This window comes from Balearica regulorum, chromosome 1 (assembly GCF_011004875.1).
Source record: "Balearica regulorum gibbericeps isolate bBalReg1 chromosome 1, bBalReg1.pri, whole genome shotgun sequence".
NCBI classification, from domain to species: Eukaryota; Metazoa; Chordata; class Aves; order Gruiformes; family Gruidae; genus Balearica; species Balearica regulorum.
The window spans coordinates 84,109,275-84,132,282 of NC_046184.1; the positions used below are offsets into that span (position 1 = coordinate 84,109,275).

Consider the following 23,008-nt stretch of genomic DNA (forward strand, 5'->3'; position numbering starts at 1 on the left):
GCAGAGGGAATTATGATACCATGGCTCAGCAATCTGCCCTGTGACAATTTTCCTGTCTTGTCTTAGAGAAGTTATGCATGATGCTGACAGGGAAGCTCTGCCAGATCTCACTACTACAGTTAACAGAGATTGCATATTTGGAGGCTAACACAGTTACTGCTTGTCTTGTAAGACAGGCAGGGCTGCAGGATGGGGAACATATGCATCTGCACCTTCTTTGCCACAGCCTACTGCCCAATCCACCTTCATCAGAGACACTTAAACTGAGACACTCTGCCTCCCACCACCATGGCTAAAGTTTAAGGATGAACAGAGACATCATTTGGCAGGAAAACTGCCCTTGGTTTAACCAGACCCATGGTAGCAATGGATGCAGCACAAACAAGGCAATGCCAGTCAAAGCACTGTGGCTCTGCATCACATCTCTGGGGCTGCAGGTCAAGAAGCAGAGCTGAGCTGGTCTCCCAAAGCCACTTTGGGGAGATAAAGCTCTGGCTGCACCCAGAGTTTGTTCAGAGCTCTGGGATGCCACCAAGTGACCATCCAGATGTACAGGTGGGGTGACACATACAGTGCATGCTGGCATAGGAGTTCTGATCTGCTGAAGGAAAAGTCCAGGCCAAAACAGTGATAGAGCTCCAACCGCTTCAGTGCCTGACAGACCTGAGTCTCAGCAGGGATGCTCCAGGGAGAGAGACAATAACTAGCAGCACCTTTGTCCAGACAAGAAACAGACTGTGAGGAGAGCAGTCGTCATGCTGTGAGGCACAACACGGGCTTGGGCTGAAGGTGGAGAAGATGTGAACAGACCAGGTAGCCAGAATTGGATGTTGGATGAGGTCTTACTATACGTATCATAGGTAACCTCTAAATGACTGAGTTTAAGCACAAATTTCAGTCCACAGGAGACTAAAATGTCACATGCCTCAAGCAGGGACCAGAAAGGCTACAGTGCATAAGAAACCATAGAGGTGCCACTTGAGACTGGATTCAGGCTCTTCTGTTTCTCTACATGAGAACTACAAGGCATCCAAGTAGCCTTGTAGCTACAGAACATCACCTTTCAGCTTCCAGATCTTTTTCCCAGCCTTATATGCATGTGCCACATGGTTAAATGGCAGTGCTCCAGCCAGCTATGGCAGCAACAAGAGTATTTTCCTGTTTCACGACTTGGCTTTTGAATCTGCTAGTTCAAGAGAGAGGGCTTCTGGTTTCTAACTGACTACTGAGAAATATTGCTCAGCTGCATCATTGATATTTGACCTGTTAGGTCTCATTTGGTATGTTTATTTTTACTATTACATTAGATCCAGCATTCTGTATTTCATTTCCTTGTTCTCCCACACACACCCCCTGGGGAGAACTGAGCCGAATGTGAGGTCTCTTCTTGCTTACTGTTTGACCACAGACTGATTTGCTAGGCAAATGTGACTCAAAAAGAATGGCTTGAAATAAAAATGTCATCATAGTATTATAGATAAGCAGAATCTAGACAACTGATCAGGTGTTCAGAGCCACTTTTTGTGACCAAGTCACAGCAGCTCTTGCCAGGCACTGCCAGGGTGCAGCAAGGGCCGGTTACTCCCTAAGGGATGAGGAGTCAAGTCAAGCAAGATAAAGCAGCCAGCAAGGAAGGAGCCTTGCTAGCTAGGGCCCATCCCAGTATACCTGCGGGCCCAGGGCTAGCAGCCAGGATAAACCAAGAGTCCAGATTTTCAGGTAGGTTCATGCTGATGAGGCAGGTCCTAGGTCAAGCTGGGAAGTCAACCCTCAGGTCCTGTGATGGCAACCAAGGCCGCATGCAGACACAGTGATCACCAGGCTGGTCCATAGAGATGAGACAGGTCTGAGGTCAACCCAGAAAATCAGTTCACAGGTCAGGAAACAGATCAACAGGATCCATGGCTGGCTATGGGCATGGGTGTGAGAGCTGGAGACAAGCACACCTATGCCATAGTTCAAGAAGGGACTAATAGAGCAAACCTGTGCTTAAATGAAGCTCCTGGGCCATCTATGGGCAGTGTGTCAGTGGAAGCCCCAAGTGAGGATGGTTAAGGCAGCTAAGGTTTTTTTAATGACCTCAGGGCCCTGAGAGACACAGACCATAATTGCCTTCAGTTTTTACTGTGAAAATGATTTGGGGTTCTTGCTTGTTTGTGACATAGGAATGTCAAAGCCTTGCTTTGTCCAACAGCTGGTTACAATGCAAAGAAGAGCTGAGTGTGGTAAGCCAAGGCCAACAGGACAATGTAAACAAGAACTAAGTATAATGAGCTTTGGCATGGACAGTGGAGCAACAAGCAACAGAACCATCCCCAAAGCTGATGGGAAGGTATACAGTAATATCATTTGATTGACAGCCTGTGTCAACAACTAGCTACAAAGACCTTCAGCAGTAGAGATTGAGGGGGGGCACTTGGTCCACTTCATAAATTGAACCTAGGGGTTTTACATTGTCTGCATGTCTCTTCCCCCCATAACAACTTGTGTGATCAATTTTCTCTTCCTCTTTAAAACCAGCTTGAAAGCATCAGTTCCTGAACATGTAAGATATAAAGATCCATATCTAAACAAGGGGACACATCTACCAAAGTGGACATTACTTACTTGAGGAGTGCTAGCATTTTGTGAGTTACAGGTTGTCATCTCTTAGTTTCCATAAGCCAGATTCCCTTCAGGCTAGAGTGGTCCAAAACTCTGAGTAATTCTGTTGACTATGTTAAAAGATGAGGAATACAAATGAGAGAAGAATCAGGCCCATTAATAGCTTTAGAGTTTAATTACTAAAATGAGTATAAGTCAATAAATATTTATCCTAGTATTGCAGAAATAATCTAGCATCAGGAACAGGGAATGGAGAGAGGGTCTATTCCCAAGCACTTGGTACTGACAGCAGGGCTTGTACCTCTGGACAGTACAGAGGAGCAAACAACCAGACAGAGGAGCAAACAACCCAGCTTGACTACTACAAAGGATACCACTGCATTCCTACAGTTCTTTGTGCAGCCTAATGTGCCTTGCTTTTCAAGGAGTTTCCAGTGGATGCATCTAGTGGTCCAATTCCAGGACAGGCTTGCAGATAAAAATACTTTCTCACTTCTTTTAGCCAACTGAGTGGAGCTGCTGAAATGCAAGGACCATGGATACTGTATCATTCCACAGTCACACCACTTGGTGGATGGAGGATTTTGATTCTGTTGAATGGAGCATCTGTGGATTTTTTTAAGTTGCTTTTTTAAGATCAAGTGCTGATGTCATTTATATGTTATAGCTCCTACTGAGCCAGTGGAAAATTCTCTAGGCTAGCACAGTCTTTCAAATGCAGTCAGGTGTTTCAGTGATTAATGATGAGACAGTAGTATAGCAAGAACTAGCACTTATTGTGATTAGTTGATCAGTTTAAAACAAAGTCAAGTACTTCTTATTTACATGGCAAGCTGTGAACTTCTGGAATCTGCTGCTCCAGTAAGCTGTGGACACAGATGGCAGGACAGGGGCAAAAGAGATCTGAGAAATTAATGGTAACAAGTCCATAAACAGACACTAAGGGGAAGATGCAGGGTTCCCAACCACAGTCATTGTGGGTATTAAGGTAGTGTGACTGGATCATAATGAACCACAGATAGTGGCCAGGCTTGTCTACTCTCCCTAAAAGCATCTCCTGTTGCCACTACTAGATACAGTGTCTGGACTATGGTCTCTGCCCTGATGGGGCATTTGCCTTGTTGTCAGGTTCACTTTTTTCCCTTTTGCAGCATGAGGTAGGACACAGGGCTAGCTGAGAGGACAGCAAGTCTCTACAGATGTTCCTTTTGGCACCCTGACCTCTTGCCAGAGATTAATTTTTCAAGAGTCAAGGAAATAGCCTGTTTTTATCAAAATGCCTCAGTTGACGTGAGTTACCGTAAATTAATCAACTGTTCCGCTAAGTTAGCAGTCCTTTTTAAGTATCCTTTTCCCATCAGCCTGTGCACCACTGGGCCACATCAGAGGAAGAAAAATGCTAGCAGAGGCCTGGGACCCTGTTCCTCATTCTGGGTGCTGCCTGCCTCCATTTCCACATCCAGAAGTTTCTCATCAGGGATATTTAGCACTGCCCAGTATACTCAAGAGTCCCAGTGACAAGCTGCCTGCCCAGAATACTGGTGGCTTTTAGAAACTGGGGAATGTTAGCAACAGTTTATGATTGTTATCTCCTGTATACAAGCAGTAAGGTAGCTGGCCATCTTGTGTGGGTGAAATCTTTTGATAGAGGATCGGAGGTAACACTGGTTTGTTGCTTGATGGGGTGAGTCACCTCACAAATAGGGATGTAGACAAAGCAGAGAGGTTTAATACTTTCTTCGCCTCTGTCTTTAACACCAATGATGGGTCCTGGGACTCCCGGAGCCATGCGTTGGAAGACCATGACTGGGGGATGATAAACTCCCAGCCAACTCTGAACTTGTTCAAGACTTACTGCTCCAGCTGGATGCAAATAAATCTATGCAGCCTGATGAGATTCATCCCAGGGTACTGAAAGAGCTGGCTGATGTCATCGCGGGACATCTCTCCATTATTTTTCAACAGTCTTGGGAGTCTGGAGAGATCCCAGTCGACTGGAAGCTGGAAAATGTTGTTCCAATTTTCAAGAAAGGTAAGAAAGAAGACCCTGGCAGTTACAGGCCTGTCAGTCTCACTTCAGTGCCTCGTAAATTATGGAGAAGGCTATTCTGGGAGTTACTGAAAAACACTTGAGAGACAATGCAGTCACTGGTCATAGCCAACATGGGTTCATGAGGGGAAAGTAAGTCCTGCTTAACTAACTTAATTTCCTTTTATGACAAGGTCACCCATCTAGTTGACCAAGAGAAGCCAGTAGATGTGGTGGTTTTGGATTTTAGCAAAGCTTTTGATGCTGTATCCTTCTAGACAAACTGTCCAGCACACAGCTAGACAAGTCCATAATACGTTGGGTGAGCAGCTGGCTGACAGGTCAGGTTCAAAAATGGGGTAACATCAGGCTGGCGGCCAGTCACCAGTGGCGTTCCTCAGGGCTCAGATTTAGGGCCAGTGCTCTTTAATGTTTTTATACATGATCTGGACACAGGAATTAAAATGTACATTAATTAAGTTTGCTGACGATACTAAACTAGGAGGAGCTGAGGACTCCCTGGAGAGTAGAGAGGCCTTACAGAGAGATCTGGATAGACTAGAGAGCTGGGCAATCGCCAACCGTATGAACCTAACAAGAGCAAGGGCCAGATTCTCCCTCTGGTGCTGATGTCCTCTCTCTGGTGACCAGCGACAGGACAGAAGGAAACAGAATGAAGCTGCGTCAGAGGAAGTTCAGACTGGACATTAGGAAAAGGTTCTTCACTGAGAGGGTAGTCGGTCACTGGAAGAGGCTCCCCAGGGAAGCGGTCACGGCACCAAAACTGTCAGGGTTCAAGGAGCATCTGGACGACACTTTTAGTCATATGGTTTAGTTTTAGGTAGTCCTGCGAGGAGCAGGGAGTTGGACTTGATGATCCTGATGTGTCCCTTACAACTCGAGATATTCTATAATTCTATGATTCTATGAATGGAAGATCCTGAAACGAAAATAAAATTAGGACATTTAGATCATTTAACTACTGCACTTTGGACTTGCTGTGATTTGAAATGGACATAGCAGGAGAAATATGTTACTTGTAATAGCATGGTATATTTATTTTCCACAGATGCCATATAAAATGGATTTCCCAGATGTTCAATAACCTACTTAGCCATATATTTCTTTCACTCTGTTTCAGTAAAAATAACATTTGTCAGAAAACTCTAATACATTGAAATTAAAATTAAAATGCTGCAGAACTTATATTAGTTTTGCTAGATTTTTTTTTTTTGTACACGATTCTTCTAGGCCAGGCATGTGGACCTATTCATTGAAGCAGTGTCTCTTGTCTCCAGGGGCACAAACTTTCAGCACTGTTGGTGAACACAGTCTCTCTCCTCTCTCCTGCCTTTCAGAAGGTCTGGCACAAAACAAAAACAAAGTTTGGATTTTCCCAGGGGACAGACATTCTCTTTTGAACAGCTTTTCTCATCTTGCAGAAACTGTACTGCCGTGGTTTAGCCCCAGCCGGCAGCTGAGCACCTCACAGCAACTCGCTCACTCTCCCCTCCCCCTTTTCCCCTCTCCTCTCCCCCCCCCCGCCCCCCCCGCCGTGGGATGGGGAGGAGAATGGGAAGGAAAGGCAAGACCTCGTGGGTTGATATAAGGACAGTTTACTGGGATAGCAAAGGGAGAGGGGAAAAGAAGAAAACAAAACAGTACTTAACAGAATATACAAAACTGGTGGCACACAATGCAGTTTCTCACCCAAGGACCGTACAACTCAGACCACACGCTCAGACCTGTCCCAAAGCCAGACCGTCCCCGAGCCATGCGTCCTGGAGCTGCTGCCACCCCCCCACCCCCCCAACTAGCCCCCTTTTATACTGAGCATGATGTCACATGGTATGGAATACCCACTTTGGCTAGTTTGGGTCACCTGTCCTGGCTGTGTCCCCTCCCAACTCCTTGTGTACTCCCAGCCATCCCACTGGCAGGCTGGTGGGAGAAGCAGAAAAGGCCTTGGCTCTGTGTAAGCACTGCTCAACAACAACAGGTCCATAAAACAAAAACATCTCTATATTATCAACACTGCTTCCAGCACAAATCCAAAACACAGACTCATACCAGCTACTATGAAGAAAATTAACCCTCTCAGCTGAAACCAGGACATGTACCCTTCAGACCAGTCAGGGAAGCTGCTGAATCAAATCTGGAAGGCACTTTAATGAAGTATGTAGGGGCCCAGTGACTGGGAGGGGAGTCAGACCACTGCAGATATTGACAGAAACTGGCTGAGTAGCATCATTTGCTGAACAGAAACCCATACTCAGATTCAGATTAGAAAGGAATCTGGTGGAGGGTTTCTGGGATGAGACTGGAGTTTCAGCGGATAATCAAGGTATTTCCCACCCTGGAGCCTGAAGGAGAAAAGCTGCACTCTTAGCCTTTGCTTCGTAGTATAATGGAAGAAAATCCACAATGTTTCTCTCCCAATGGGATAGGATAGTTCCTGTGATTTTATTATATTAGTTTTTCCAAAAGCATGCTGCAGCACTCTTTAAACTCCAACTAGATAAGAACAGCTTCTTTCCTGCTCTTTATAGCTCAGTGACCCCAGACTGCAAATCATTTCATGTGGTTTCCCCTATCCCTCAGAGACTACTAACCTCAAAGACGTCCTTGAGCTTCAAACGATTCTTACTTATCTCTGGCTGAAAGCTGACAGTCCAGGAATCATCATCGTCACCTCCTTGGATAAACTTTTTCTGACAGTAAATATAGTCTGGAGAAATGGAAGAGAGATGACTAACCTGAGTTTATTCAGATACCAGACAAGCTCAGGTAAGAAGACTGTTTAACCTCTTCCTGGTGCCCATGACACAGAGACAGCTTGGCCATGGACAGGCCAGCTGATGCATGCTGTCCACTCTGTATTTGGAACCAACGCCATTCTCTCTGGGCTATTTTTTTTTCCCCTCTTACCAGCAGAGCCAACCCTATCCCAGCAGCTGCATTTAGTCCCCTAGGATAAGGGACCCCATCGCCCATTTCCTCAGGAATGACAGAAAGATGGTGTCTCTAAACAAGGGAGAATTGTCATACAGGTCTGGTTGCTAAGAGTCCTGTCCCCCTTCTTCTGCAATATTTGAACATTTTTTTTTGGATGCGACACTCGGTCACTGAATGGTGATGGATGTGCCCCCAAAGAAGCTGGGCAGGATGCTGGGCACAGAAGCAAGTCTATACCAGATTCACTCATGCACAAAGCTCAGCAGTTCACCCCTTCCCAGTCCCACAAAGCACGGGAAACCTTGCCTTCAATTTTCATGACAGCAATGGTTACTTCCGCCAAGCTCACAAGGTTCTTCAGACATTGGCGGATTTCTTCATCTTCTATGTAATAAAGCCGCGCTACATATATATCTATGTTTACATTTGAGTGCCTCTTCAAGAAATTCAGTATTTTATGGCAGCAGTCTGCACAAGGGCTCCAGGACAAGTACCAGGTGATGTTACACTTGACATAATTACTGGATCTTCTCATCTTAAAGATCTTCTCCAAGAAGTAGCTTTCAGCATGGTGGTAACGCTCATTTCTGACCCAGTGTATCCAAGGTGTGCCAGTCTCACCCCACTGCAGTTTGCATAGTAGGTATGTGTCCTTTGGAGTCTCATGGGGGTTAAAATTATGCTTTAACGCCGCCTTAGATATATACATGCTGAAACAGAAGAGAAACTTCAAGGAATCACTGGTTACAACTCCGTTTTCAGTAGTTCTCCAGTTCACAAAAAAGGGGGAGGGTGGAGGAAACAAGAGGACAACTGAAAAGGGCAAAACATGAGAGTGCAATGCAAGGAAAATGGAGAGGTAGGCACCACAGCAGGGTAAAGGAACCAAACGCTGAACCACCTAATCCTCCTTTTGTCTGCAACTGCACACAGAACACCTCCTCATCCCTCCTATGGCCGTCCTCTTCATCATCAGCGTGAGTATTTCTAAAAGCTTTCTATATGTATCAGACATTTTTCCAGGGCTCCTGTGTAGCTCTTTTCGATGTAGGGAGCCATTGTAAATTTTGTAAAAACTAAAAAAAAAAATAAAACAAAGAAAATAAAACCACGCTAAATCAGGAAGCTGAATATTTCTCCTTATTGGATTTTCTTGCTGTTTGTATTTTCATAAGGATTAACACAGTCAGCACAATCCTACATGAGAGAAGGAAAAATAAGATGCAGCTCCCAAGGATGATATTTTCTGACAGATAGTCCATCTCTTAGATCCAGATCTATTCAGGTCAGAACAGACCTCTAAATATTGTCAATTAAGCAACTATACAAAGACTGCCAGTGTTGGTTGTGAATGTATCCTTTATACCAGTAATTATCCATGATATATAAATAATATATGAAGTCACCATTAGCACTTTGTAGCCTTTGTACAATTGCTTTATAGAGAGATTTATATGAGAATGCACTTCAGATATATATTTTTCCACATTAGAGTAATTCAGAGTAAATCTAGTGGACAACTGGACAGACTCTTAACACAGAAGCAATAGGCCTGTAAACTGTTTTATAGATTAGCACCCACCAATAACAGAAAACCTCCACTATCGGAACTAAGGACAAATGAAATCTTGCAGATCAAGCAACTATCACATATTCTCTAGCTGCAGGACTCATCACCTATGTAAAAAAAGCATCTCATTTATCTGGGTCAGTCAGAAGACTTTGTCTTCTTACCCTGTTTCCTTCCTCATCGCAGCCTCCTACACATTAAAATACGTATGTACATAAACCAGTTTATAAACCACAGAGTGTATCATCTGTGTTTATTTTCTCCATGTAAACTCTGTGTATATAAACCACAAAAACTATGCATGCAGATTTCTTTATTAGACTTTCTATTGAATTTATATAAGTATAGCAAATATCACCAAATGTTTAATTATGGTACAGGAATAACTTTTTTTTTATTATACTTAATTCCTTTAGTATGTTGTTAAAAAAAAAAAAGAGAAAGATAAAAGTGAAGCACAGGCTTAATTTTTATTTCTTCTCATTTGAGGTGCTAAAAGAGATGTATTTTTTCCATTTCTGTTAAGTTATTTGGAAGTTAGTTCATATTAGCTTAAATTTTGTTAAAGCTTGTTGATGATTAGGGAACATATATATGTATATAATATGTATATAATACATATAATGTGCGCGTGCGCACACGTGTGTGTGTATACAGGGAATATGGTGACACTGGTTAAAGTACACCAAGGAAAATACATTGAACTCCCAATACTGAAGCCAAATCAGTTCATCTAATTCTCACAGAAGGTATCTTTAAGGTTTGAGAAAGCAGTGTTACAAGAGATTACAGAGATCTGATTTGTTCAAAGGTATCTGTAGTTGTTGCCATCTGATTATAATACACAGGCAAGTTAAAATTTCCAGGTCATACTTAAACTGGTCTTAAGCACCTCTTGGCAGTGTCTTGACCATAAAATTTTACACTTTAGATAAGTTACTGCAGTGAGTGTCCTGTGCACATTTTCAGGGACATAAAGCCATTTCTTTAGAACAATCTTGCAATATGCTAATCTTCATTATACAGCCACTTTAAAGATGTGTTAAACCAAATAAAATTTATTGTGTAATCAATTAAATTGTGACAATCAATCAATTGTGCAATATAAATAAAAGTCTACATTCTTATAAATATCTGCTACAGATATAACTTGCTATTTTTTTAAGTAATGGATTAATGTAAACAGCTCTAACAGGACAGACAAGAAATTTAAAAAACATCATAAAACATTTCCACACTACAGAATCTATACAAAATCCTAGCACCTATTCCTTTTTCTCCTCAAACCAGATAAGAAAATACGTAAAATAAGTTGTGAGTTTACAGATAAATTGCCCAAAATCATGCAATCACTTTAATTTTCTTCTATTTTTATAACTATCACGAACAGTCCTTGCCATCCGGCATTTTTATGTATAGTACACATATACACATGGAGCCTAACTCAAAAAAATCTGGTTCTTTGATGCAAATATGAGACAAAATTAAGAGTTAGCAAATTTAAAAAAAAAGTCCTAAAACTTTTCTAGTTTTCTTTCTAAATGTGGTTCATCAAGCTCATGAAGGTAAACTTGTAACCCCTTCAGAACTTAAGAGCTGGAGAAAAATGCACCAACTGTAAAGACTGCGTACTTGAAAGGTGAATTGCATCCAAAAATGTTTAGCAGTGTTAGGGGAGAAAAATGGCAGAGGGTTGACATTCAACATAACTGTCTCCTGAGTTTTATCTTCTTTTCCATTAATATGCAGCTGCTATGTAAATGTGCATTAAACCTTGAAAATATATTGACTGATTACAAATATCTTTTAAAAGGTGTTGTTTATACCTTTTCTATTGTCCCATCATCCATAACTTGAACAGGAATGCAATGGGTTTATTTTAAAATGTACTAATTTTATGAAAACAAATAATAACAAACTAAAACTAATATCTCTATTATTAAAACTTTGTGTAATAAACTGCACCATTATAGATCTTTAATTATTTTCCTTCCTTCCTCTAACACTTTTTATTAGAAACTATTTAAAATTCTGCTCGTTGCAATCTAATCCAATAATAGTAATAATATTATCTAAAAAAGTACGAGCATAGATGTTTCAAAACTTCTTTAATCCATGTTTTTCCTCCATTGCCAACGCAGTCAATGCACTTCTGTACTAAACTTTGCATTAGAACTTTTGGATTTTTTTCCCTGTATTGTACAGAAAATGTCTGGTCTGACACTTCCTGTTTATTTTGTGGCACAACGGCCATTTCAAGACCTCAAAACAGTCGAGCAGGGAAGAGGTACCTTTGGATACTCTTGCTGCCCAGCATCGTTGGGGTGATCCAGCTCCTGCCTTAGCCCTTCCCCAACCCACCCCCATCTTTCACCTGTTTTTATCAGTGCCCTTCACTCCCCTCCATTTTATGGCTCCCGTGACAGTTTTATGCCGGCGGGAACTTCCCCAACAGGCTCAGACTTTGGTGTGGCCCCTTACACGCCGCAGTAGCACCCGGGACCAGGGCTCCCACTCGGGTACGCTGGCACCAGTGTCGCCCTCGCCCTTCCCCAAGCAAGGCAGAGACTTTGCACAGACAGAAAGCACGCCCCATGGGGTGATAAAGCAACAGGTCCCCTTCGGTTGAAGCAACAACAACACAGAGCTGAAGCTGGGGTGGGGTTTTTTTGGTCAGCAATTTGTTTTTACCCTCTCAGCTTTTTCCTGTACATGGCTTCTCCTCTCCCCATGAACCCTCTGGCACCGCTCTTTTCCTTTGGTGCTGTCCTCCTTTGTGTTTATGTTCCTGCAGACGGGGGCTCTTCGTGCGCCGCCAATGACGGAGCACACCCCCAGGCTCCGCTGGCTCCAGATGATGTAAGAGGAAGTGGAAAAAAATGGTTTTGACTGCAGTTGCTACCACATAATGACACATCTTTACAAGCCTGCCCTTAGCAGCACTCTTTCCTCACCCTTAGCTGGGGAGTGAGGGCTGATAAATGTTTCCGGTTAAAAACGTAGCAATTGGACAATCTCTTTGAAGCCTGCTTGTAAGTTTGAAAGGGATGATAATGCTTCATTGGCAGAAAAATGATTTATTTTCTCTGCCTGCAGGCAGCTCCTGCTGGGTACCCGGGATTGCACCACCACGATGGCCCTGCCGTTATCTACATGTGCAGCAGGAAGTTCAAACATCCTTTAGGAACAGAATTGTGTTCCTGAAAGAAAATATGTAATAGCTCAGATGACAAAAAAGGGGGAGCTTCCCTTCACAGACAGGATCTGCACAGCGTGCCACGGCAAAATCCATCCAGGGTCTGTCGAACGCTGCGCAAAGGTGAGGTGCCCAGCATCTGAAGGGATGTTAGATTTACTCACTATCTATATTCCTCTTCTTATTTTGTCTTATTAAAACAGCTGTTTTATTTACCCGTTTGTTGTCAGGCCTTTCCTACTGAGATGCAGTAAGTACCCTGCACCATCTCTCATGCACATAAGTGATCCTGGCCAGGCCACTGAGATGCACACATCTTGGTGCTGGAGAGTATATGGATAAGACAGTGCAAGGGGGCAAAATCCATTTATTTTGAGATTTGTAAAATAAAATCACATTCCCCTTCCTTAAGGTCTTTTTGAGTTTTGTTATACTAATTTCCTGTGGAGACATTTAGGAAAGATAGTAGCTCCCAAGTCCCACAGAGTTACTACTGTTCTCCTAACTACTATGCTAGAAAAACACAGTGCAGCTTAGCAACTTTGCCAGCCCCCTTCTGAAAAAAACAGCCTTGGCAAAGACTAGCAAGACTCACAATCCTAGGGTGACACCGAGGAGCAGCTACAATTACCAGTCACTTGGGAGCTCATATTCTGCTTGCAGATTAACTGCACTGTGGATGCAGAGAGCTTAGCTGGCTCCATGCAGAGTCTGGCTGGTTCATTAGCTGAGGCACAGCACTGCCTGCTCAGGTCTGGAAGCATAACAAATACTTTTACAGGACACCAAGCCTAAGCTAACAAGGACCAGATGTGTATAGAGAGAGTGCTGCAGAGATTCTGCAGACATGTTCCTGAGACTAGGAGCCCAGGGGAGCGAGGGGCAATGACACCCATGTGACTCCTCATAGACCCATGAAGGGACCAGCTCTGCCTCAAGGTGAGCTACACCACACTCCGCATGCCAGCAGCACTCTGTGGTCGAGGAAGCTAGGTTACCTCACGTTCAACACTGCCTGGGTGCACAGAGCCAGCTTTGGCCTAGTACAGTGACAGAGCTATTTGGCCCTCCAGGAACTGGCCTTGGGTTTGGGGTGTTTTTTTATTACCTGGAATATCCCAAAACTGCATGAGTTGACAGTATTAGGATTTTGGTTTCCCTTTCTCTTTTTAGAAAGAGAGTACCTGAAGAAAATTGCTGAACCCTCTCTCTTCTGAGGGACAAGGAGCTTCAGTGACTTTAGGACTGATGCTGGAGCTAGTGCCAGATGTTGACACCAGCTTGTCAAACTCTCTTGGCTTGAGTACTGGCTGCCTCAGAAACTGCCTCTCTCCATGAAGGACATAATGAGCACTGTGGGCTATTGGATAATCAATGCGCGCCACCTTAACCTGATGGGCAAACTTTGTGTGCGTCTTGGAAGAGGATGTAAAGACATGCATGACCAGTGTGTTCATTTTGACATGGTTGTTTGTGCATGCATCATAAGGATCTGTGGGAACAGTGCAACTTTCTGAAAGCTGAAAAGGATCACAGATGCTACTGGAAAAGTTCTGCTAGGAATTGTACATGTGAGATGTATGCTACTTCTGTCATAAAAAAACACAAAAGGAAGTTCATGGTGGAACTTCATGAAGCTCAAGGTTGTGATAAACGCACCTACCTTTGACTGAAAAACTTACAATGCTAAGGAACTTCGGATTGAGACGCAGAACACTTTTAAGGTAAAAGATGGTGACAGCCTGTAATGGACTGAGTGGAGATTTGATGGGAAAGTTTCCTGCAGGATAATGTGCAGCATGAGTTTGTTTACATGATCCATTCCAGTGACCTTGCTCTGACAGCAATAAACATCACCTGAGATGAAGTCAAGAGAAAGGACAGTACTTTCCTGAACTGCAGCAGCTCTGGTCACTAGAAAGTGCCTCTCAACAACTTCCTCCAAAGATGTAAGCAGTATGTGACAGGCTGACACTACACAATGCCTATACCTCTTCTCCAGAAGCCATTTCCCATTCTACATGTTACTTCACCTCTAGCTCCACAAACCATATTGCTTGTATCTGTGACCCCTGAAAGCCTTTAGTGGACAGACACATACTCATTGCAGCAGCTATAATTTCTCAGGATTAGTAAATTTACCTGTAATTCTCACTCAGATACTCCCCATGACACAACCAACATTAGTGAATGGCACAGGGGTGTAAAACTAACACAGCTTGAGATACAAGAACATAGTATTTCCTAGGTCGGGTCTTCCAGAGACTGCTTTTCCTGCTCCAGGCTTCATCATCTCCTGTGTACCGCAACAGCAACATGGCATGCTGATCTGGATTTCCCACAGTTTGGGGAAAGAAATGCTACTGTGCTGTGACGGCTTCACATCATGTTTTCAAACCACAGGTTAACCTTCTCTGAGTGAGCTGGCAACAAAAGGCTGAATGTCGAGGATTTCCAGTTTCCAAACACCCAGAGCTTGAACTGCCTCCTCCTGCTGCTGCAGTGCCCTAGGACTAGATGAAAATGACATGCCGCACTGCTGAGATAACGTGTTAGCCCTCCCACCATAGAGTGGGATGTCTTTACTTAAGGTCATGGCATGGCATGGTGGTTGCCCTCAGAAAGAGCTGGTTCCTTCCTGGGAAGTTGCCCAAACATCTGCTCTGTGCAACAGGAGTGCATCCTTGCAATGCACAGCCCGAGGCATGCTCAGTCCACCTGGAGCACCAGCTTCACACATGCAGGGCGTATGCTGGTGCAAAGTCACGGCTGGGGGGAATTGGCAGAGCCCTGTCAGAAGGTGGCTGTGCACCCACACCTGAGCTAGAACAAATCTGCGTCATGTACCAATGACCAACAGCACTGCCTGGGTCTGGTGTTAATGGTCAGGGGTCTGCTGGGTAATTAATAAGTATTACTAATTACAGTGTTCTTATGGGATTATAGAGGATGCAGGTTAGGTAACAAGACTGGTAGACCCCCAACAAAGAAAAGAAGAAAATCAATAACTTTGATGTCTCCGCAGTCATTTTGCCTTTTAAGCACTCTGGCCGTATTTGTTATTTCAGCGAAAGATTGGATACCACGTTGAAAAACATGATGTGAGATCATCATCAGATAGGTAACTCAACCAGGAATACAAAACATCTTGTTCTGACAGCTCAGTCATAGGACATATGAGTCATAACATTTTAGTTGCATTTATCTCATTCAGTATGCTGCTCTTTATATTTATATTTATTACTCAATGAAATAAAAACCATAATGTTTTAGTTCCATTTATCTCGTTCAGTATGTTGCTCTTCATATTTATTACTCAATGAAATAGAAACCATAACATAACTGCGTTTCTGTGAATCATTTTCCTCTTTTAAAAGCTTACAGAGTATCAGGGAATATTTCCTATGGACATATGAGATGTTGGTCCCCCAACAGCTGGGCCTTTTTGTCCCCCACATCTGTTGGTGATCTTGTTAAGGAGCCTTTATCACTTCCCAGAGCTGAATAGGATAGGAGAATCTGTACAAGCCAGGAGCTTTATAGGAAACAATTGTCACCAAAACCAGTGTATCACAAAACTACAGCACACCCTAGCACATGTCTCTGTAGCCTCTGGGATGTTGTTGACCTTTTCTGTCAAGTTCTGAAGTCTTTCCTTACAGCTCACCCCCCTCTAGCCTCAGACCTGTGTCACAGCCACTCATCTGACATTATATATATATGTCCAGGTTCATGGGACAAAGAACAGGAGGGACAGTTCAGAGCTTGAAAGACAAGAGGCAAATAAATACCCCAGGAAAATCACTGATCCATGTTATTAAACTTGTTTCCTTGTTTTGTAAGGCACGTGGTGCCCTCATGATTTTCAAAGAGTATGAATTGGATGATAATGGGGGCAGACAGTGAAATAGCTTCTGTTTTGAAAGGTGGTGTTTGAAGAAAGAAAAGAATAGGAAAAGTAATTTCCTGATTTCAGACCCAAGCAGTGCAATAGCACAAAGGATTTTCCTCTCTCTTTAAAGGCGATTTCTCTTTTCTGCATCATCTATGTGTCATCCAAACGTTTCTCTCCTCACTGCCAAGAGGCTGCCCTAAAGGATGACACTGCCTTTCAGTTATTCCACCTCAATTAGCTGATCAAGGAAACTCTTCCCATAAAGGGAGAACCTGAGTCAGACAGAGGCCAAGAAAGCCAGGCTGGGACACAACACATCTCTGTGCAGCTCTAGTTGTCCATTTGCAAGGCCCTTCCAGAGGAATTTCTCAGACACATTTGTGGTAACAGAAGCCAGTCCACCCCTCAGCACTTCCCGGTTTCCTCCATGCCACCCCAGAGGCAGCAGGCAGCTGCCTACACCTCTGCAGCATGTCAGTATGGGGGATGGGCCAGCAGAGCTGAGGAGACTCGGTCAGGATTGGCCCCTGCTATTGCCTGGGGAATAGCCTGCACTAGGCACAAATGGTGGGGAACCTGCCTCCGCGGGCTGGGGCCATCACTGCTCCTATCTGACCTTAGAGGTTCTCTAAGGGCATGGTAACTGTGCAGGGGGTGGTAGAGTCAAGGATTTTGGCAAAAGCCCATGGCAAGGGAAAAAAATCCCAGTTCAGGTGAAATCTACAGTGAGACAGAGAATGAGGAAACCTTCATTTTCTTCTCTCTGGCCCCAGTTTGTCCTGAGTCTTTAGCGTTAGAAAGATACAGCACAAGAACAGACAGCTTTATCTTGACTTCAAGCAACAGACTATGTCTATACTGGAATTTTGTAGTCATGCCTAAAGGAGAAGGAGCAGGGTGAGCTGTGAAATGAGCTCAAATCCAAATCCCAAAACAACAGTCAAAGTTGCTTTATTGGGCTTGCATCATATCTTTGCAGGTGGTTTGAAGCAGGATAGCTTCACTTACTACAGCACAAATTGTTCATAGGACTGTGGCACGACTATCCCTGGCTGTTTGTTATTGCTGTTCTGCTGCCAGTTACCACCCTTGCAGTTCTGTTATTGGGAAGGACAGGATGAATGGTCTCCTCCGTAGATATTTTAATGTTTAATTCTATTTCGGTCAGTTCTGCAAGAGGTAGTAAAAGAGCTTGGAGAGCAGCTCTGCAAAGAAACAGATGGATTTTAGCCAAAAACAGCCAGGCACGCAAGCAAAACAAAATGGAAAGCTGCAATGTGATATGGAACGAGGTATCACAAACTTGGGAAATTCCATTTTCCCCGAAATACTTACCCTGTCTGACTTCAGCCAAGGTTGAAAACAGCTGGCCAGAAATCAGCAGTTCTGTTTCCTGAAAAGCATCACCCCAATGAGATGCTTTTATTCTGACTCACAACACAAACAGGGTCCCTCCTTCCCTCCCAGTCTCACTGGCTTCTCACCCACATACTGTGTTGTCCTCTGAAACAGCAGATAGCCTGTGGCATGCAACTGGGATGTCACAGAGCCAGGTTTAAAAAGGGGTATGAACCTTGAGTCTCACCCAGGAATGGCTACTGAGTTAATGTCCTTTTCTTCCGTCTGGACAACCCTTTCCAAAGTAAAAAAAAAAAACAAAACCAAAAACAAAACCAAAACTTTCCACAGAAACCTTTTGATTCTGTCCAAGCAACCTTTCCCTATGAAAGCCAGTCCTGGCCAGCTCAGTTCTCATTCCTGCAGGCATTGCTGTGTCTCCAAGACAGCAATCAACTCAAAGGGCTGCAGAAACAGATTGTCCTTAATTGAGGCGAACAAAAGCTAGGACTAAGCAACATGGGTGGGATTTATGTTTTGACAGCTTCATCTTCAGAAGGCTGAGGCTTTTCTTAAACGTAGTATTGGACTTTGCTGCTGTAGCAAGTACAGCTCCTACCTTTTCTTCTGCTGTCCCCCACCCCTACTGTCTGTTGCTGCTACTGGGGCAGGAGGGCACAGTTCCCTGAGGCGAGCCTCTGAGTTTTAAATAAGGGGTGAGCTCTGTCAAAGCCAAAGGGACTGCTGAGCTGGTTAGTGTCTATAGCACACTGAAAGTAGTATGGATATTCAACATGATAATGTGGGAAAGTCCTCCTGCCCTCAACAGTGAATGGCCATGAACCTCACTGTGCTACAGCCACAGAACCTTTGCTTGGTTGGTGCTAATGGATGCTCTTATCTCCTCCAGTCTGGGATCCAGTCATCCTTACCATCAGGCAGGAAAGGAGTACCTGTGAGGCTGTGCAGCAGCACAATAGGCAGGTGGATAGGGCTTTCTTCTAAGACACAACGTATATTGACACAAATAAAAAGCATCTGCACACATGCAAACATTGAAACAGCTGGAAGTTGGAAATTAAAAAACTATTGTTACTTTGGCTCCTGTGAGCATGTAAAGAAGCCTGATGCAACCTGACTGTGAATTAGGAGGCAGAGCTTGAAAGTAGATGAAGCTGCCAGGTTGATACCATCCCCTGGTTTGCTTGGAGAGATTGCCACCATGCCAGAGAGGCTGTCACAGCAGCATGGTTGGTAGAAATATAATACCATGCATGCTGAGAGCACCTAACTGTTCCCACAATATAAATGGACAATAATGAAGGAGGATCATAAAACAAAACAAGAGAATTCTCACTCTCCATTTAAAAATAAATAAATAAGTAAATGAATAAATAAATACTGAATGAATAACTAACTAACTAAATAAATAAATAATAAGAAAACAGAGCAAAAATGGGCAAAGCATAGGTTTGATCTACACTGTCATGCTGCCTGCATCCTTGTAGCTGATGGCAGCTACTGTTGCAGTCATATTGGTGCAAGCAATTGGTGCATCAAAATCAACTCTATCAGCAGCTATGTTTGTCTTCAAATGAAGTTTGCTCTGGTTACTGGCCAGAGACTGCTGCACGTCACACAGAAGCAAGGAAACAGAGCAAGGATATACAAAGTCATGAAGGAAAAAAAATAAGATCTTCAGAACCCATTTTAGCTAAAGGGCTTACTTGCACAGGAAATTTTCCCCAGTTGTGGCCTTTATCGTACAGGTATCTGTCTAGTGGAAACTGTAGTGCATGAGTCACTCATCTGCAGCACAGGTAGCAAAAGCAACAACCACAGAGAATTTTAATTGCCTGCAGCAAAGCCAGGAGCTGGTAACTGTGTCATGCTGAAAGAAACACAAGTAAAGAATAGTGAGTCTCAACTGCCACTGAGAACAGAACAGCTGAGTCAACACCTCTGCAAGATTTCTGGTGGCACATTCAGACTTTCCTTTGCAAAAAGACAGTTACAGTCTGGCACGTCACTCTAGAAAGGATGCTAGTCCCTCCCCCTGTGCAAACATGCAAGATGTGCATTTTGCGTCAATTAAGCTAGGCCCAGTTTGCACCCAGTTAAGTTGATGCCAATGCAAATACCACTTTATAGAGGTTGTGTCTGGGACTTGCTGCCAGCAACAGAAAGTATGTCCAAAATCCAGACACAGGTGAGTGCTGTGAACCTAAAAAAGAGATATCAAGCCCGGGAAGAGTAGAAAGGCACAAAACCCATTTCCGGGGGGGGGGGGGGGGGGGGGGGGGAAGCTATGTTTCCAAGCTTTTATTTTGGATATAAAATGAGTAAATAGAATTTCCTGGATTTATGTGCTGTCACGGTTAATATTACTGCATATCTTGTTCAGGTTCACAACACTCTCTGGATGTCTTGTGAAGGTACCTGAAATGGTCCTCTCAGGAACAGCCTTCAGGAGCCAATGCTGTTATGAATGAATAGGCAAAACAAGAGAATAATAAAGGAAGACAGCTCATGGTACTAAATTTCCAAAGATTTTACTCATGTGGCAGCAGTGAACAATGCTATGAGACAAAATGCACAGCATTCCCCCTACCAAGAGGGGGGACTTCTTCATCTGGATGATGTTTCCCCATTTGTCCTATCCCTCAGCTGCAGCTCAGCTGTTGTTTTGAGGCCTGGAAAGAGTTGTTTCTGTGTGGGAAGAGAGGCCCAAGTTTGCAAAAGTCCTCTACAGATCAAGCCTGTCTCACCCTATGTATGAAGCAGCCATTATGGAGAAACATGTCCACGGTGCCTTGCTGCAGTGACCAAGAGGAATTTCTCAGTCACTGAGGCAAGGAGTTTTCCTTTATGAAGCTGCCAGCTGGAGATTGTTATCGAAAGATGGGAAAAAGGGAGGCAGGACGAACACCCCCAGCGTATCTCAGCCCCGTGTATTAAAAGGTGCTGGGGCATCCAGGGCGAGCCCATTATTACACCCAGATCTCTGCATCCACTCTCACTCTGCCCCGCCCGGGGGGGCAGCAGTTAGGGGGGTAACCTACCCCGTCTCAGCTCACTGCCTCTGCCTTGCTCGGTCCTGCTCCCCCACAGGGCAGACCTCCAGCTCCCACTGTCCTCACCGGCTTTGCTCGCAGCCCCTGCCCACCTCATTTGCCAGACACTCAGCAACAACGACGATGTCGGCGGCGCTAAAAACGCCCTCGCTCCCTCGAAGGCTCTGAGGGCGCTGGGGCAGCCCGGCGGGCGGACACCTCCCACCACCCCGCGGCTCGCCGAGCTGCCGGCGGCGGGAGGGACAGGAGAAGGAGGACGGGGACGGGAGCCTCCCCCTCCGCGGCTGTCTGCTGCGCCTCGGTGGCCGCCTGAGGGGGAAGCGGAGGAGAGCCGGGGGGAATCCCCCCGGTGCCCCGAGTTCAGCCTCGCCGCGACCTGTCCCAGAAACCTGCCGTCCCGGGCCGGAGGATTCTCTGGCTTCCCGGAAGCGACCTGTCTGCAAAACCCTGGCCTCAGGGATCTTCTTCACTCTTTCCCCATCCCTGTGTCCCAGGACCGGCTTTCCCTCACATCAGGGCCACAGTCACGGAGTCTGGGTGGGCTCCAAGCCGCGGGGCTGGTCTGCGGACAGGGTTGCACCTTCTTTTCAGGTGTGAGACAGAGCTGACTGCATAAAGCAGAAACCCCTGAGGATCTGCTTACTTGGGTCAACGCAGTTACTTGGACTAATGCAAAGTGGCTCACTCTCTGCCTGGCGTTCCCTCGGAGGTTTGGAGAGGTTTGCGCATCACAGTGCCCCAGCCCAGGTAAGGCCAGGATGCCCCTCTCCCTGGGCAGCAGCACAAGGCAGGAGCACATAAGGGAAGTGCCACAGCTCCCTGCAACTGCCTTTTGGGATAGGGACTAGCCAGCTTCCACACTGTCCTCCTGGCAGGGGACATCCATCCCAGCAAAGGTCTGTGGGAGGAGCTGTCCTAACAGGTATGTGATGAAACCAAACAGCCTCCTGCTCCATGCTGTGTGGTGCCTATGGCTGGGGCACAGCAAGCAGCAGTGTCACAACCTATATACTCTTTCCCTAAAATGCAAACAACAGCCTGGGCAGGAGGCATTGCCAGCCTGTGATCCTCAGGCCAGATGTTCACCTCTTGTCAGCCTAAGAATGCAAGGTGTCAAAGACATGTGAATGACCTGATGCTTGGTCCACACACAAAGCCTTGTGCCTCAGTTTCCTGGCATGTGGGGAAAACAAAACAAAACAAAAAAAAGCAATAGCAGTTACCCACTGCTATGTGCACTGCGGAGGGTGGGGAGGTGGGCAGTGATCTGTTTGTGGGAAGTAATTAATTAGGACTGTATTTTCCTTCTGTCAGCTATATTGAGGACATGATGTTGTGTTATTTTCAATCCTTCCCCTAACCTGATAATTTAATTCACGTCATGCCAGGCCATGTGTGAGTAGATCATTTTGCCACCTAATGTAATTGCATTGCATTTGCTTGAAGTTTGGACATGACTCCTTCAAGTCACTGCCTGAGTATCTAACCAGCATCTCAGCTGGGTTTTGCAGCTTCTTAGCTTCAAACTGTCCAAACTCCATCATTATCCATAACCAAGCCACAGAGCTAAGTGCTGGCTTGGAGATATACCCTAGAACAGCAGTCCCTGTGGTAAGGTAATATTTTTCCCTGATATGAAACGCTGCCTGGAGCTGAGTCTGCTGATGAACATGGGTTTGTGATGGATCCAGCACAGTGGGATGATGGAGATGCCTCAGTTAGCCTGAACATTCACTGCATCCTAAGTACACCACTTCCTAAAATACTGGATCAGACCAGCTGGCCAGTTATCCTTCTGACAACTCATACAAAGAGAAATTCTCTTCCCCTCCCAACATCAGTTAGCAGTGTTGGCAGCCTCCCAGGTCAACTGACTACAGCACAAGGACAGGACTGGGGACTATTTCCCCCACCCCCGTTGATCTGCTTTTCTTTGTATCTGACCAATATTTTCCAATTGAGGCTGCACACTACTTACCAAACTGCCCAGTTCATGGTCTCCTCGATGTACCCAGTGGCCTCAGACCAGCATATACAGATTCCTTTAAGGCTCTGAAGTCAACAGCTGGCATCTACTGGTGTCAGCAGTTCCACTTTACTGGTACAGAGGAGCTCTCTAACCCTGTGAACATCTAGTCTAAGCAGGAGGCAGAGTTGTCTCTGGGGTTATAGTAAGGCTGTGCTACAACATACCTCGATCTCACGGCTTTGCTTTCCAAGTAGAAGGTGCACTTCTCCAACATACACCTCAAATACAACAGCTGTGAGCACGTTATGAACAAGCCCTAAACCAAGCCAGCTAACCCAAAGTGATATCCTCTACAACACATGCAGTTCTCTCCCTATG

At 44.8% G+C, this 23,008-nt stretch overlaps 1 protein-coding gene across 2 annotated transcripts; it reads right to left on the reverse strand.

The window, feature by feature from the left end:
* Nucleotides 1-5,670: 5,670 nt before the first annotated feature.
* On the reverse strand, nt 5,671-17,636 carry LOC104642330 (C->U-editing enzyme APOBEC-1). 2 transcript variants are annotated; one of them, XM_075762159.1, is made up of 5 exons: nt 17,585-17,636; nt 11,850-11,997; nt 7,895-8,298; nt 7,246-7,361; nt 5,671-5,996 (listed from the first exon to the last, which is right to left on the reverse strand). In XM_075762159.1, the coding sequence occupies exons 2-5, from the start codon at nt 11,888-11,890 to the stop codon at nt 5,988-5,990; spliced, it is 570 nt and encodes a 189-aa protein (XP_075618274.1). In that variant the 5' UTR covers nt 11,891-11,997; nt 17,585-17,636; the 3' UTR covers nt 5,671-5,987. The 2 variants fall into 2 exon arrangements, with proteins under 2 accessions (XP_075618274.1, XP_075618264.1); XM_075762149.1 differs by lacking the exon at nt 17,585-17,636 and having other exon boundaries at nt 11,850-12,465.
* Between the last annotated feature and the right edge of the window lie 5,372 nt (nt 17,637-23,008).

Coding starts and splice junctions, on each gene's coding strand:
- LOC104642330 (XM_075762159.1), bottom strand. CDS start 11,890: ATGGGGAGAGGAGAAGCCATGTACAGGAAAAAGCTGAGAGG. Junction 8,299..11,849: donor TACAGGAAAAAGCTGAGAGG/GTAAAAACAAAT, acceptor CTTCTGTTTCAG/CATGTATATATCTAAGGCGG. Junction 7,362..7,894: donor TGCTGTCATGAAAATTGAAG/GCAAGGTTTCCC, acceptor CCATTTCTCCAG/ACTATATTTACTGTCAGAAA.